At 35.4% G+C, this 17,375-nt stretch overlaps 1 protein-coding gene across 1 annotated transcript; it reads left to right on the top strand.

Moving 5' to 3' along the window:
* The first annotated feature begins 525 nt into the window (after positions 1 to 525).
* LOC132913870 (protein amnionless-like) lies at positions 526 to 9,962 on the top strand. Its single transcript, XM_060972479.1, has 7 exons — positions 526 to 636; positions 742 to 1,039; positions 2,558 to 2,862; positions 3,368 to 3,491; positions 3,585 to 3,819; positions 5,776 to 5,929; positions 9,453 to 9,962. The coding sequence occupies exons 2-7, from the start codon at positions 761 to 763 to the stop codon at positions 9,796 to 9,798; spliced, it is 1,443 nt and encodes a 480-aa protein (XP_060828462.1). The 5' UTR covers positions 526 to 636; positions 742 to 760; the 3' UTR covers positions 9,799 to 9,962.
* Positions 9,963 to 17,375: the final 7,413 nt, after the last annotated feature.

Genomic DNA, 17,375 nt, shown 5'->3' with positions numbered 1-17,375 from the left:
GTGTCGGCTTTGATATCGCAGCTGTGCTTGCGATTAGTCTTCCTGCGTATTTCATACTTGGTAACGATCGAATTTCAGTCGCCTATGAAAAGCAAAAAAAAAAAAAAAAATAATTTTACCGTATTATTGAAACGTTGGAAGTATCGCGTTAATCGTATAAAATTCAATTAAAGGATAAGAATATAAGAAGATCTCTGATGATAGAAAATACGAGAAGTTGCTTTTACACAGCAAGTAATATGAAAAGTAGAAAATTAACGAACGCGAAAGTAACACGTTTTCCTTTTGCAACGTTCGATTGTTACAAAATACCACGATATTACACTAAGATTCAAAGTTTAAAAATAGAAAACTTGACCGTTCCTAACGATACAAAGTATAGAAATGTCTTCGTGAATGGGTTTCTACATCGTCGTTGTAAAAAGATCGTGGAAACTGAAATTATCACGATAAATAGGTTGAGTCTGCAGCAGCTTGCCATAAATCTCTACGCACGCCCCCTTTCAACTCCGATTATTCGCTTCAGTTTAACTCGACGATCGTTCGTCCCTATTCGCCTAAACTGTGACCGAGTCTTTTTAATAAAAATCATTTCTCTCTCGACTCGTACGAAGCTTCGAATCTTGAAATTGAAACGTAAACTCTTCGATTAATTAAAAGAACTTTCAACGCTACTCGTGATAAATCAGTGTTGTCAAAGGAGTAACAAATTTAAAAAATCTATAAGATTTTAATTTATAGGAAACCGTTGCTCGATATCATGAAATGTGCAGTTTCTTACGAAGCTTGGACATTTTTCCAATCTTTGTTAATTATAAAAGTAGTTCTCGGTATCGAGAAACATTGGCTTCCAAATTTAGAATGGGAAACGGCTGAAAATTGGATTGGGAAACGGATACCGGAATTAGACAGTTACGTGACATTTCCTTTGGATATGAGACACGCAGTGGGAATTGGAAAATCGATCGATTTAAGGCTGTCTGGAATCGATTTAGCTAGATCTGGATCTTTGGTCTTGCCCAGGAATGGAAAATTACAGGTAGGAATTAAGAAACGCGTGTGAATGAATAATTACACAAATAACTGACCAAAGACGTATGATATTTCAATTAATCGACGACTGGCTGCGTCATATGAATATAAATTTCGTTCATAGGTCACTGGATTATGTATTATAAATAGTAACGAATTAATGTGACAGTATATTCACAGGTGAAATTGACATTTGTCGAGCTTCATTTTGCAATCTTTAGATGAAATTATTACTTTGATAATAATTAATAAATACTATTTTAGTAATTGATATTTTGACGACATAATATTATTCTAGATGTGATTATAGATCATTGTTTTTATATTTGACACATGGTAGATTTATAATAATGATACATCAAAGTACCAAGTTTAAAATGAAATTGATCTTACTAATTGTACGTAGAATTTTTCGATTCCTCGTTAATTCCTCCACGATCGAAATTATTAACATGCTAATAAAAGAACTCGTAATAAAATACATATATTTCGGTATACACAATGCACGATCAGCCCGAACATTGTATCGACATTGCGTCGTATTCTTCTCGTTCGTTGTTTAATAGCCTGCGAAACAGAATCGGCAGACAAGACGTAAATCTAATTCTTCTGCTTTTGAAAGCAAGATTTAACGAGCAATATCGCAGAATGGTGGAAATAAAATGAATACGATGCTTCAGCAGTCGCTTCGGTAAACTCGCAATCAGTAAAAATGAAATGGAAACTGCGAGTGCGAAAGAAAGTAGAAATCTACGTTTAAATTACCAAGTTTACGAAATTGTTAACCTTTCTTTTCAAAATTTTAATTATGAAATTATTAACCACGAAGGAGGATGTCAAAGATAGCCAATTTTGAACCTCGTTGCGAACGAGAAAGTCTCGCAAGACATCTCAGTGCATCTCTCGAGGAAAATTAAAAAAGAACGATGAAGAAAAAGTAGCAGCGATCAAACTTACCCATGCCTTGGCTTAATCTTCATCTTCTTCAGATACCAACCCGTCTACGAAATAATTCCTCGGAAATCCTGCCGGTGAATCAATTAAAGTTTGAAATCTAGCAAATCCAAAGTACTACAAGATCGCTGTTGGCTATTGTTTTCGCGTAGCAATTATCGTAGCAACAATCCGACGGTAATTCAGATTTTCCCGATTTCAAACTTCAATTGATTCATCAGCAGAATTTCTGAAGAATTATTACGTCGACATGGATGAATAATTATTCTGTAGCTGGATCAGAATTTGAAGAAAATGAAGATTAAGCGCAACACAGGGGTAGGTTTGGCTGCCGCTTCTTCATCTTTACACTCGTTTTTCTTAAATTTCCTATCGCACCTCGGATAAAATAACGTTTCTTGTTGCTCGACAGATGCTCTTAATATTCTTGACAAATTTTTCGTTCGCCATCAGGTCCGTAAATTGCCACTCTTTAACATCGTCCTTTTATTTTCGTTACAAAATTTCTTTCTAGGTAACAATTATTATGCTTAATCAGTTTATTAGCCAATTAATCGATCGATTATAATAGTTGAGCGAAGCAGGAAAATCACCAAAGAAAATCAGCCAGTGGTCAAGGTCGGGTCACCTATTCTGGGCTGACCCTCAAAATTGGGGCGGAAGTTCAATAGCAGCGCCGCATCTCGAGCAAGTACCATGTCGCCAAGATAATATCGTACTTCCCAGAAAGAATCAAACCTTTAGCGTACTTTTGCCAATGAAGAATATCGAAGTGAATTCGGTGAGAATGATGGACGAAAAGCAACCCTACAGAGCGTGGCAATGGGCAGACATGGCTCACAGGAGGGAGTTCGAGAAAGGAATATTCACAGTAAAGTGCGTCTCGCTGAACGAGTTTGCGATGAAAAATTTACCATGTTTCGGAGTAAAAAATTTGCAAATTACAGGATTTACGATTTTTCCAATGTTCGAATTTCCAAACTTTCCAATTTTCAAGCTTCCAAATTTCGACGTTGTTAAATTGCGAAACCTTCCAACCTCGGAGTCTACCAATTTTTTCATTTTCCAGTCTTTCGGCTTTCAAATCTGCAAATCTTGGAATCTTCAAATAACCCGAGCATCTAAATGTTCAAGCTTCCAGACTTTGAAATTTTTGAACTTTTCAATTCATAAACCTAGCAGTTTTCAATCTTGAAATTTTGCAATTCTCAAACCTTCGAAACATTCGGACTACCAGATTTTGAAGTGTGGAAACTTCAGAGTTTCGTGTCTTCGCGCAATTTTTTTATTTAACTTTCGAAACGCCGCGTGGAATTAAACGATCGCGACTTTTACAAACCTACGATATTCAAAGATGATACAAGAAAATAAAATTCTACAGATACGTGGGCTATAGTTGCAATAAGTGTCGCTGTCAAGACGATCCAAATGGTTACTATCTCGAAGAAATTTGTGCTATTGAAAGACCAAAGTGTGGATTCACGCCTTGTGAATATCCCATATGGGTAAATTCAACCAACGATTATTATCCTTTACACAAATTCCCATAGATGTAAGAAATTCTTGAAATTCATTTTTGAAATAATATTCGAGCGTAGGTGGAAGGTCACTGCTGTCGATACTGTGGCGGTCGACTGTCTTTAACAAACAGAACACCTCTGTCATTGATCAAAGTATTAACGAACGAGGCTTTAGAAAGATACGCTGAAAGGCTCGCTTGGCACGTAAGACCTACCTGGAACGGAGCTACGGAGGTTTTGATAAAGGGGAAGCTCGACTATTCGGAAATCGATATCCTGGAAGCTACGGAAGACACAAAGAGAGCGTTGCAAAGTAAATTCCCTACGTTACGTCTCTCTAATTTAATCTCTTCATTTTCTATTCTTCTCGTTACTTCGTTATCTCTAAATATGTACGTAGCTAATGATTTTTCTTTAATTTAACGTGTCACCGATATCTATTCTCGCAGGGATATTCGCAAGGAGAAGTTAAACTTGAAAAACGCGGTACTTCACATCGAAGATGTGAATCGAATTCTTTTTATCGTTTAATTTAATTCCGTGGAAATGAGAATTAAAAATATACGGACCGTCCTGAAAAATAGTCGTACGATCGGCCGGCTAGCGATTCTACGTGGAAAAATAAGTGGAAAAAGAAGAATAAGGTTTTTTTATTTAAGGCCACGTTTTCGAAAGGAACGAACGAGTTTAATTAAACACTCGCGTGCAAATAGCCGTGTGTTAAGTGGAAGTTTCGAATTATGAAACTTTTCTTCCTGCTCGTGTTTGTATTATCAAACATGGACAATGTCACGATTTGCTCTCTGTCGTAATTGTTGTCTTATCGCTTATCGATTATCACTTTCCTTTATCCCGTATTGAATTCCAATTGTCTGGGACACCCTGTATATAGCCACGTATATCGCAAGCAGAATTAAAAATATAAAGGTTAACGTTGTCGAACATCGAAGAGTATTGGAATTAAAAGTATTATCTCGACATAAATTTGTGCAGCCGTGGCCAATTTTTTGGATTATTTTCTCTCGTTTTAATCGTCGTAACGTGTATTTTGAACGAAACAAGTCCCTTTTTAAACATTTCGCCATATTAAAAATTGACATCGGATGTTCTCCATTTGTGTAAAAATATGCGGAGGAATAGCTACACGCGATGCAGGAAATAAATTATTTATTTCTCGCGAGGAAGAGCAAACTTTCAAAATGGTTTCTATGGAGTCCATGAATAATCATACGGTTCTTCAACGAGACACGGCCTGATAATATCGGTCACTGTATTTTCCATTACGTAGAAAACAATTAACCTGACCGACTACTCTGACTTCATCGACGACGCAACCATCGCTCTTTCAAGATATTTCCCCTCGAAACACTTTCTATGTTTAACATTCCCATCATTTCTTATGTTCTTTTCAGAAGAAAATATTATTTTACTTGTTACTTTTAATACGTTTAAATACTTTAGGTTTCATCTACTTGAAATTAAGTAAAACTAGTAACTTAAATTGGCGACTGTCGCGAGAAAGTTATAACAGTATAAAATATTCTTCAATTAGCGAGTCGTTAAAAAGAAAGTTTCTAACAGCATTAATTTCAGTTTTCATTCGTTCTAGATTAACGGAAGTTATTCTTCTTCTAGACAAGGTAAACTTTATATTTTATCAAAGAAAGTGGGAAAATTCCCTGAAACTTTTCAACGGAATATTTCCTCGATCAACAAGTGATTAAAAAGTGATTTTCAAAGCTACTTTAGTTTCAATGTCTACCATCTTTATATCAAAGAATTCGATTTACAATAAACAAAACGAATTAACTTATTGCTCGATTTTTATATAAATAGAGTCTACTATGAAATGGTAGATTATTATCGCGAAATATTAAATAATCTTTTTCTTACAAAATAGCAATCGTTAAGTCTTCGAAATTAATCGGAAGAATAATATTTCCCAATGACCTAAAAGTCCTGAAATTGATTACGAATTATCTTAAAAATGGAGTACTCTAATTGCAAAAAATGTCATTAACTCTACTTTCTGATCTTTGCATCGTCTTCGACTCGATCGTATTTTTCTTTTCTCATGGATTTTTTAAATTTGAGAAAAGTATGGAACAACACCTGTTTATATGTCAGAGTATTTCTTAAAACGTGAAAAATTTGTTTGCTTCTTGCAACAAGAATTTGTTGCTTCCGTTACAAGATTGAAACATAAAAACGGAGGACCGCAACAGATTTAAATCTTCCTCATTTTATCGTGTTTTTCTTTTTTTAATAGGTATGAAAATCGAAGTTTTATCTACAGAAGTAACTGGCGCTGCCGTGCAAGACAATCGTTTGGCCATTACATTGGTTCCCTTTTTGGGAATGCCAATGATCGCCCTTCTTCTTCTGTTCCTCGTCTTTCTATACTTTGGCTACTCTTACAGGCAGTAAGTACTTGGTATAATTAATTAATGATCAACCCAAGGAGATAATATCCTTTCTTCTAACTCCTTTTCTCGTTACGAGGCACTATAACGTCACGATATACAGTCTTTTATCCTTTTTGTACCTTCTGAGAATTCTAAAGACTCCTGCAGGATTAACTTGGGATAAAAATGGTTTAAGAAATTTATGAGCTACAGCGAGACGATACAGAGAGCAACAGAAATATGATAATCCCTGCTGCTTCTAATTTTCCCATAAAACCGCTTTACATATTTTACCACAAAAACGAATCATTTATTAATCATTCGCAGATGGATTAACGAACAGTCGCGAACGCGTCAGGAATCTCCGTTATTAGACGAAACGTTCGAACTTTATTAGTACTTTCGAATTTATTAGTCGAATTTGTAAATTGTCAGTTTCAAAACTTCAAAGTTACAAAGTTTCGAGACTTCCAAATTTGCCACGTTCCAATTTGTAAATATTACAACTTTGGGATTCGCAGGTTTGCGAATACGCGTTAACGTTGAAATGTGCAAATTTACGAATTTTCGCCTTTAAAGTTGCCACGATCCGAACCTGTAAACCTTCAGATTCGCAAATTTTCAAACTTCGAACGCGTAAATTTTCGAATCTGTGGATTCACCGATCGTCGAACCTTCGGACCTCTGCTTTCATAGACCTGTTGATGTCCCCGCAAACTGTGAAATAGCTGCTGGAACTACGAAAACACGATCCTTTGAATTTCCATATTTTCGCATTTTCAAAAGATTCCACGTGCAAAGCTAACTTCGAGTAAACTAAAAATCTCTTGGCGTTCTACGCTGCCAATTAAGCAAGCAAATGAACGAAAGAGAGAAGGTGGAAGGAAAAGGGGAAAAAGAAAGGAGGAGGCGGAATTAATAAATCGTCGAAAATAGCTGGGCGATGCATGTTTTCGCGAACGACAAACGGTAGCGAGCAGCTCAACGATTACGTGCGACTCGTTGGGAAAACGGCGATGAAGCTTTCTATAAGCTCGTCCCGTTTGACCCTTATGTTCCAGCGACACGTGGGTGTCGATGACGAGGATCGTTGAGAGGCAGAGACAACACAGGAAAAGAGAGGAGCAAAGGGAGAAAAAGAAGAGAAACGCGATGGAAAAAGTAATTACACGGAATATGAAACACGAGGCGCAGTTTGCAACCGACTGCGTTTCTCCTTCGCTTGCAGCCCCGTTAAACCGGATGTTTCCGAAATTAACCTCCCTTCGGCATACTTTTAAACGAGACTGAACCAAATGTTTTTGAAACATTTATATGTCTCTTGAAACGTTTAATCGTGAGAACGTTTTAGCGATCGAAATAAGATTGAAAAATCTGACGCGAATCGAATAAATTTGAAAATCGAGAGGTTTGGAAATTTGCAAATTTGGAAGTTCGAAGATTACAGAATTTGCAAGCATCGATAAAATTCAGTGAAAGATATCGTCCATCGTGTGGTTGTGAGTGTGTACATTTTTGTTTCTGAGTTCGATCGTTTGGAATTTAGTTGGGAACCAATCTGATCTTCGCATTTATATTCGGCTATGGAAAAATCGTAAATGAAAGGGAAAATTTTGAGGTGGTATTTGGGAATTTGAGGAATTTTATGGTTGTCCACAATAAGCACTCTTGGAAATTTATGGCCGCCGTGTTAACTAACTAAGCGATTAAAAACGTTTAATTTCTATCTTAGGAAAATTGGTCTGTTAAAGTTATTTCGAACAAACCGAAGAGGGTAGATAATTGAATCTTTTAACGAATTCTAGATTAAAATTTTTATACGTTCTAGAACTAATTGTAGAAATCTTCACAGATTCGTACAACGCTCGAATTAATGGTAGCATTTTCATTTACATTTTATGCAATTTTTATCCAAGTTTCATTTTATCCTGAAACTAATCTTGAAAATCTTCGTTAATTTAAATAACGTTCTACTTAGTTAATATTCGAATCAACATCCCCACATTTATCTGTGCTTTAAGAAATTTCCAAGCAAATTCTCATTAGAAAAGTAATTTCGAAAAATTGGTGATTATAAATTAAAAATTTGGAATTATATTTACTTGCAACGTAGCTCGTGTAGAGTTGCGTTAATTCGCATGAATAATTTCTACCGATTCTGATATTTTCATTTTGCTGTGTATGGATGCAAAGGGTCCGCCTACAAAGTTGTTACAAACAACGATTGGTTTACCCATCGTAAACAGAAATTCACTTGATTACAAATATCTGTTATGAATTCCGTTCGAGTAGCAGAAATTCGAGTCTCGATCTCGGTGATTTTGAATAACGAAATAAGCGGAGAAACAGCACTGGTTGCTTCGAATTGCAGCAATGGTATCAATGTTTACGTACGGTAAACCGAACTGCATATTGGAACGTGTGTAACTTCAAAAGTTCTCTTTGCTGTCGAACGAATCATTGGAAAGCAATACGGTGGTAATACACATGTACAAAGCGAATGTAGACAACTAATCAAACAGTTTGTGAAATAACATTTTCAATCACCGAAGGAAAAACGAATCGTAGAAGAGAAGCAGAAAATAATATTTCCAAGAGAAAATTAATAAGGGAAAAAAGGAAGGATATCTTTAGGAGATGCAAAGGTTAAAGAAAATAAGTTGATAGAGCGCAAATTATGACTTGTGTAAATATAATTATAAGAAAGAGAGAATATAACGAATAATAAGATGCAGATTCATAAAGCAATCGAAAAGAAAGAAGAAGCGGAAGAAGACGAGGAGAGCGAAAGATGGAGAAAAGGAAGAAACGGAGATGTCTAAGCTTCACCGTCTTATTAATTTCTCCAACTACGAGTGCAAACTCGTACTCCACGACTGCAGGAACGCTACTGCTATTAAATATTTGTCCACTTAATCAGGCAATTTATAAAACGAAATTTGAAATTGTTAGAAGAAACGGGGAAATAAAAAGAAAACATAAATTCGTAAAGTAACGAACGAAAGGAGAAAAGGAAGAATAAAAATGGGATATTCTTTCCTTATATGCTTAGGAACTAGAAACTTCTGCAATTTAATTAACTCTGTTTCGTCAAAGAGTAAAGCTGTTTATAAGTAAAAATATCGTAAATTTGTAGTTTTAAAAACGAATGTTTAAAGACAATTTAATAACCCGAAGTACCGAAAATGTTATAATAATGTTTTATATTACTGATAACTTTTCTCTCATTCGTAATGGAAAATTCTATGTTCTCTAAATAGATTTCAAAATATTCTAAGGCGTAACACGTTCTTCCGACAAAAGTAGTTTTCACTATTCTTTGAGATTAACAGCAAATATTTCCAAATTCAGTTATCTAAGGTAGATGTTTGAAACTTCAAACATTCTGTTTTAAATGCAAGTAAATTAATGAAAGTAGTTTTAAAATGTACCTTTTGATGCATCCGACCAACGTAAAATCCTACATTTAGGTTTGCGATGTAAGCACGACGCGTATTTAAGTATCCAGAATTTGAATCGGATGTCTCGTTATTATTTGCAGTTTCCTGCTAGGCTTCTCGGAGATCTTTTCTTCGATAAGGGATGGAATTCGAGTGGACAAAACGCAGGGTAGGAAACCATTCGGTTTTGCTCGATTTGAAAATAGCGCGGAGAGTAACGTTCGAATCGCCAACGTCGCCAACGAAGCAAATCTTGAAGACAACGAAGAGGAGGGAAACGATGCTTCTTCCGGTGGAAGATTCGAAAATCCTCTATACAGATCGAGAAGAAAAGGGCGCAAGGAGGATGAGGAGGTTTTAAATATGGAAGCTCCGCTCAGTTTATCGACCCTTAAGCGCAAAGTGGATAATCAAATTGAAGAAGCGGATCTTGACACCGATCAATAAAACATAAAAATTCTCTTGCTTTTCTCTTTTGGTAGAAATTACAGCATTTCACGGCGCAAGGTTATATTGTTTGAATTTAAATATAAAGCAGTTTTTGTTACGTTGTAATATAAGAAACGATTCGCTGTATAATCATTCTTTTTCAATAAATGTTATAAACATTGCGAATGTACGTTATTTCGAAACTGAGAATTTTCTTTTCCGTATATCGTTTAATATTTTTAAGAAATAAAAACTTGAAATATTTTTTAACGATAAAAAATTCGCTACAACCGAATCAAAACTTATCGAAAGATTGCGCAACAGCTTTTGGATTAATGGGGCCGGAGAACTCAACGACGTAAAAATTTGTTTGTTTCTAAAATTCGAAGGACGTCCAGGAAATGAGAAGAGATCGAAACAATGTTATCAGGAGGTGGAGGTCGATAATTCATTACCAGAATCTTAATTAAAACTTGAATGAACGGTCGATTCAATTGTGGAGGCCTATCAGATTGGGCTGCGAAATGTGATGCACGAATGGTCTTATTTCGAGGGCATAATTAAGTTGGCACGTAGAGTAAAATACGTAATTTTTCACTTAGAGTTACGAAGAGAATTAAACGAGCAAAAATAATTCGCTTTAATCGAATTTCAAAGAATCGGTTACTAGATATTTTGATAAAAACGTTCGATGATTCTGTGAAACCTAACAGAAGAGTAAACCCGATAAAATTGCCAATGCGAACAGTGACGTCACATGAAATCTATTATTCCACGTACGTGCAAAATTAATTAGCTGGCGAAGGTTATTTTCGTTTACGATCGTTCCATCTATCGCGCCATGTATTACAAGTACTAAGGAATTTGTGTAGGAAGATTAAGAAGGAATTAGAAGACCACCTAAACCCACTAGTAAACAACTTATGTTCTAAGTTAATCCCAAGGAGACCGAGCAGGAAACATCCCAATGAACTAGGACGCTGAATAATCTACGAACAAACGTATTTAACTCTAAGGCACGGACTACCGGGAATACTGTCTGCAAACTATCATTCCAGCTCGTTGTATCGATTTACGTAGTCGTAACAAAATTGTAAATTATCTGGAGAAGAATATAAAAAAAATTTGGGAAATCAAGGACAAACTTTCTTTAACACGGTGTTCGTTCAAAGGGAAGAAAATGAGAAACTTATCGAAAGATTGCGCAACACCTTTTGGATTAATGGGGCCGGAGAACTCGACGACGTAAAAATTTGTTTGTTTCTAAAATTCGAAGGACGTCCAGGAAATGAGAAGAGATCGAAACAATGTTATCAGGAGGTGGAGGTCGATAATTCATTACCAGAATCTTAATTAAAACTTGAATGAACGGTCGATTATTATTATATTAATTATTTTATTATACTTATTATAATCTCTGAATTTGTATACAAACGTTCCTTTAGTTCGCTCGTTGGAGATTTTCATTAAAAAGAACCATAAAACCTCGTGGATATCAGCCGATGGCACGCATACGTGTTCTTTGTATCTTAACGATATTCATCGTTGTATCGAAACGAAAATAATTAAAATTCATCGAGTTATACGTCGTTTAAAAAATCTGTCCAATCGCTTGGATCTAACCACGCTGATTATCTAAACTGAGAAAACCAAAATCTCCTAATTGCTCTTAGTTAATGCGAGTGTATTTATACTATGCGAAGGATAATGAAACAATTTGAAAAATGTAAGAAACGGCACGATAGAACAAATTTCGAATGTCTATATCGTCGACAGTTCTTCTATTTTGTCAGGAAATCGAGCTACGCCAGACGCGAAATTGCACGAGTGGCTAGGAATTCAAAGGTGGAAAACAAAAGAGTTAAGTCACATGTGTTTATTCATTTGTCATACAACGTTCGAAGTTAGACGAACGACCACGTGCACCGGCGTCCACGTGGCAGCGGCACACCATAATCGCGTAAAGACATTTACTCGTCGGGATAATAGGATAAGTCGTTGCACAGCTAACACGAGGACACGTATACCGAGATATACACGGTTAGTCTCTGCGGATAAATAATACAATGCACGCGATACATCGGATATTTGGTGCAGGGCACACAGATGCAGCGAATGTATTTTACGAATCGGTGATCGATCATCGATTCGCGATGATGACATCGAACGAACGAACGTTATTTGCGTGTACGTATCTGTTTGCGTGTGATTAGCCTGCGGATCTTTAGGCATTTATGTTTAAAAGTATGAAATGCGAGAAATTTGGAAGAATAGCAACTCTTAAAATGCATACAACGTGCAAAAATATACGAGATGTCCACGATAAAATTATTATACCTAGTTTCGTGGTACGAGTCTCTGTGTACAGATTTCTCGATCCATTTCTTGATCGTTCGAGCGATAAAAATATGAAATTCCATAAATATCCACAGTCTATGGTATGACGATCCTTCTCTCGTCGTCTATTTTGTAGATTCGTAAATGTGTTTGTGTACGTTTTCTTTAGTGTATACATATATTATCTGTTTATATAGAAATATCTTATGTATATATATATATATGTATATATATAACCATTTATATAAAGCTTCGTTTATAGAATATATTAAATTCTTTCTCTCTCATTTTTTCTCTGTTCCTCTCTTTCTCTCGTTTCCTCTGGATAAAACTGCGTTCAATTGGCATTTTGTACAAGAAATTATATACGATTCCCTGCGCGACAGGCTATGATTCTTATCTAACGATACGAGGCTTCCTCCGGCGAATTTACGTACGTACTCGTATAATTGTATAGCGGGAATTACGGTTTCCGCGAATCGTTGGATAACACCGACGTATAAATTGCGTCTGCTTCTCGCGAATAGGATTAACAGGGACTGTAACAAGCAACTCTTCAAATATCTCCGGATTTATTGATTTACATAGACATTTGATCGACTTTGAAACAATCTAGAAACGCACGGATCGAAGAGCGTGAAGATGTTCGAGGAGAATGTGGACGTTGTAGAAGTTGGGCAAAGAGAATTTAGAAAATTGTTGAAAACGAAACGATTCACAGAATCTCGGAAATTGTGAAATTAGGGAACACCGGGAGTTTAAAAATTCGCAATTAGATGCTTCGAAATTTGAATGTGTGCGATTTGGTAAGCTAGAGATCTAGAGATTTCAGGATTCGAAAGCTTGAAATTTGAAGAATTTTAGATAATTGAAAAGTTTGAAGATACGAAACTGTAAAAAACGTCGAAGTTTGGGAATTCGAATAACTTGAAAGCACGAGGATCTTAGATATCCAAAATTTGAGACTTTCAACGTGCAATTCGAAAATCGACAAATTTGCAAATCTGGGAATTCTGAGATGCAAAATTACAGAAACTTGAGAATTCCAAAATTTGGTCATTCGGACGTACACAGTTGCGAATAATCCCCCTTCCCTCTCATCCCCCCCCCCCAAAATCCCACAACGCATAAAAGTAATACACCGAGGAGTCCTGTTTTGCGGCCAAGTTTCAGGACAAAATACAACACACACAAGAATACACAAAAATCACGCACCAATGCGACTTAAACCCAAAAAAAAACAAAAAAATAAACGCAAAAACCGAAAATCCACGACACATATTAGACCATGGCTACGTCGTACCGACGCGTATCGGTACTTTTGCCTAAACACACTATACTCAATTCATTGTTTATTGTGAATCTCAAAAATGTACAAAAAATCAAATATTGGCTAAATAAACTATTTAAAAAAAAAAAAAAAAAAAAAAAAAAAAAAAAAAAAAAAATTGCGAATAATCGAACAAATTTCCCAACTTTAAAATTTCTTTCAAATAGCAAATTAACATATCTCTACCTATGCACTGGAACTACATTTATCTGAACTTGTCACGGGACAAACAGTTAATTATAATCAGAGTTCGTATAATAGGAGTTTGACCAATTGTCCTTGCTGCCTATCGCTTCTCATTCGCGTAATAGCAGCTCGTGTTCCGATAAACGAATTCAACCAGCAAAACTTCAATTCATCGGACAGTTAAATTAAAATTTCGTTCAAATAAACAAAGTTCCACCGTGATATTATCTAAACCGAAGATACTTTCCATTGGAAAATTCCTCTACATTTTTCCTATTTACGAAACCGTTACGACCAACACCCGTTACTTAATGTAATAAACGCCCATAGGTGTTCAACTCTCAGCTTTGATCTTTAATGCATCGACATTACCCCATAAGTGCAGGTGTCACGCCACAATCGCGTACCAACGATAGGGTCAACAACTGAAAGCACGAACAACGGTATCCCCTTTAAGAACATTATAGGCACATCGGTCTTTAAAGTCAGTAGGATTCACGTTTGCGGATGTGCTCGGTCAGGCGTAAGTAATTGACAGACGCCGAGTTGGCCTGCCTTTTTTACACGTCTTGCCGCTTTTTTTACCGCGAGTACCTAATACACGAGTGTGCGTGTCTTTCTCGTATTTCTTTTTCTCCTCAATAGCGTACTATAAACACACGTGACACTGTTTGGTAAACTCGTTAATTTTTTTTCAATCTCTTGGGAGTTTTACGCGTATCTTTGCTATGATAGTTTCCTCGAGTTTGGATAGAAATCACGTTTCTTCCGATAACTTTTTTTCATGCATTTTCGTTACTGTTCGCGAAAGCTGAATAACTATATCACGAATTTGTTATGTTACAAATACGAAACGACTTCTTTTCCGCAAGTTGGAAATAAATTAGTCGTCGATTACATTTTTGTAGATTCGAGAAACTCGAAGCTTCGGAAATTTGGAGAATTTGGAATTTGAGAAATTAGAGGAATAAAGTTAAGAGAAATCGAGACATTTAAAGTTTCGAAAAGATGAAAATTTGTAAATTTCAAAGTTTAAGATTTGAAAAGTTGGAAATAAATTAGTCGTCAATTACATTTTTGTAAATTCGAGAAACTCGAAGCTTCGGAAATTTGGGGAATTTGGAATTTGAGAAGTTAGAGGAATAAAGTTAAGAGAAATCGAGACGCTTAAAGTTTCGAAAAGATGAAAATTTGTAAATTTCAAAGTTTAAGATTTGAAAAGTTGGAAATAAATTAGTCGTCAATTACATTTTTGTAAATTCGAGAAACTCGAAGCTTCGGAAATTTGGGGAATTTGGAATTTGAGAAGTTAGAGGAATAAAGTTAAGAGAAATCGAGACGCTTAAAGTTTCGAAAAGATGAAAATTTGTAAATTTCAAAGTTTAGGATTTGAAAAGTTGGAAGTAAATTAGTCGTCAATTACATTTTTGTAGATTCGAGAAACTCGAATTCGAGAAACTTCGGAAATTTGAAGAATTTGGAATTTGAGAAGTTAGAGGAATAAAGTTAAGAGAAATCGAGACGCTTAAAGTTTCGAAAAGATGAAAATTTGTAAATTTCAAAGTTTAGGATTTGAAAAGTTGGAAGTAAATTAGTCGTCAATTACATTTTTGTAGATTCGAGAAACTCGAATTCGAGAAACTTCGGAAATTTGAAGAATTTGGAATTTGAGAAGTTAGAGGAATAAAGTTAAGAGAAATCGAGACGTTTAAAGTTTCGAAAAGATGAAAATTTGTAAATTTCAAAGTTTAGGATTTGAAAAGTTGGAAATAAATTAGTCGTCAATTACATTTTTGTAAATTCGAGAAACTCGAAGCTTCGGAAATTTGGGGAATTTGGAATTTGAGAAGTTAGAGGAATAAAGTTATGAGAAATCGAGACGCTTAAAGTTTCGAAAAGATGAAAATTTGTAAATTTCAAAGTTTAGGATTTGAAAAGTTGGAAATTGGCAGTTTCTCTAGATCTCAGCTTTCCATATCCGCTTAAGATATGGATCGTGTTTAAAATTCCCTGTTTCGTGGGTTTACGACGGCTAGACAAGTCGATCGAAGTTCTTGCGAACTTCAATTGCTTCGAAGCCTGGATCTAAGCCAGGAGGAAAATTTTCCGCGAACGACGAGATCGCAAAATCGCGCGAGGAGCCTCGATCGTGATCGAAAATCTGTTCGATGAAGAAAACGGAGACGCGCCATCGAATTTCTATCTACTGGAGCCTTGAATTGTTCTGTTAAACTTTCTTTAACCATCTTTGATATTTATTAACACGTATGATGCCATGTCAGTTAAAATTTATTCGATTAATCGGATTTTCTGCAAATAGGAAAAATCGTCCCCTTTTGATTTTTGTTCCCTTTCAATTTTTTAAAATAAAAGGGTGACTTTTGAAAACCCATCTTTCTTCTGATTAAATTAGCACACCTATGAATGGCAGAGATATTTTCTTTGTTGAGACAGATTGAAAAATGTAGTAACTTGTCTAAAAGTTTATAATTAATTCTTTATACAAAAAGCTAACGTGTATTTAAATTAATTGTATTATTAAAGGTATTCTATACGGAATATCAAAATTCTGAATTAAAAAGAAACACAGAATGTCGGTTATTATCACAGGGAAATATGACTTTTGGCAAAAGCATATTTAATAAAATAAATCCTTTGAGTTATCTCAACGCGTGATAACAATTATTACGTCACGATAAGTTACTCCAATCTATCTCATAACCAATCTTTCGGACAACCTGTTTGAAATAAAAGATAGAACTTCCAAATGGTAGACGTAGTCTGAACCTAACACATTTGTTATTGTTTAAATGACCCAGCGAATTCTGCATAAAAATAGATGTTCCAGACGCTGAAGCTCGTTCGGCTTCGAGCTTTAAATAGCCAACTAAAACAGACAAGAACCGTTCTATCATTTCCCATTTCCCAGAATTTCTCAAGCGGTCCTCCGCTTCAAATAAAATCGTTCTTTTTTCAAAAACATACTCCGACATTTGTTTCTTCTTTTACTTTTCATCGATAATACACACGCACACTCTTACGTGCGTTATGTACGTCACGTAACACAGTGCGATATGTTAGATGGTTGGAAACTTTCGTAGAGAAATTACAGGAAAATTTGAAGAAAAGCAGAATTTTCCATCTAGATGTTCCGATGATCAAAGTTCTATTACAGTTTTCATATAATTTTGTAATATAATAATATTTTTAACTATCATGGCACTCGATGCGTTAATAAAATTTCTATGTATTTTAAAATTCAAGAAAATGCAATCGTTTGAAGAATTTTTTCTTCTCGTGCGTAACTATATCAGCAAGACTTTACGTGCCGAAAGTATCGTATTTTCGAAAATCGTTACAGCAATCAATGGCAGCGCTCGTGTTCGAGACAAGTTTTCTCTTAGAACCATTCGTCGAGCCTTCTTTTAACTCTAATTCACACGGTCGTGAACATTATCGGTGATATTTGTACCCATTAGACAATGAAAATTTGTCGCCTTTGAAATTCGACGATACATGTGATCAGTGCGAGCATAGAATATGCAAAGTGAGGCGTGATTCGTTATAAAGTTAACAGATTACCGACTTTTTGTTCAAATCGAAGATTAGACTTCTTCGATATTTTTTGAAGAATTGAGTTTTATCCGATTCTTTGTGCGTGTATTTGTAAACCATTGTTATTTTCTACATTGCAAATCTCTCGAGAAATTTATTTTTATCGAGAAGTTATATTTTCGATACC

Source organism: Bombus pascuorum, chromosome 14 (assembly GCF_905332965.1).
Source record: "Bombus pascuorum chromosome 14, iyBomPasc1.1, whole genome shotgun sequence".
NCBI lineage: Eukaryota > Metazoa > Arthropoda > Insecta > Hymenoptera > Apidae > Bombus > Bombus pascuorum.
The sequence above is the reverse complement of the archived record's forward strand: the minus strand, read 5'-3'. Positions and strand labels throughout refer to the sequence as shown.

What these genes read in the sequence shown, in the direction of transcription:
- LOC132913870 (XM_060972479.1), top strand. Translation starts at nt 761, where the DNA reads ATGAAATGTGCAGTTTCTTACGAAGCTTGGACATTTTTCCAATCTTTG. An exon ending in CCAGGAATGGAAAATTACAG is followed by an intron (nt 1,040 to 2,557) that starts GTAGGAATTAAG and finishes CGATTATAATAG; the next exon opens with TTGAGCGAAGCAGGAAAATC. An exon ending in CTTGTGAATATCCCATATGG is followed by an intron (nt 3,492 to 3,584) that starts GTAAATTCAACC and finishes ATTCGAGCGTAG; the next exon opens with GTGGAAGGTCACTGCTGTCG.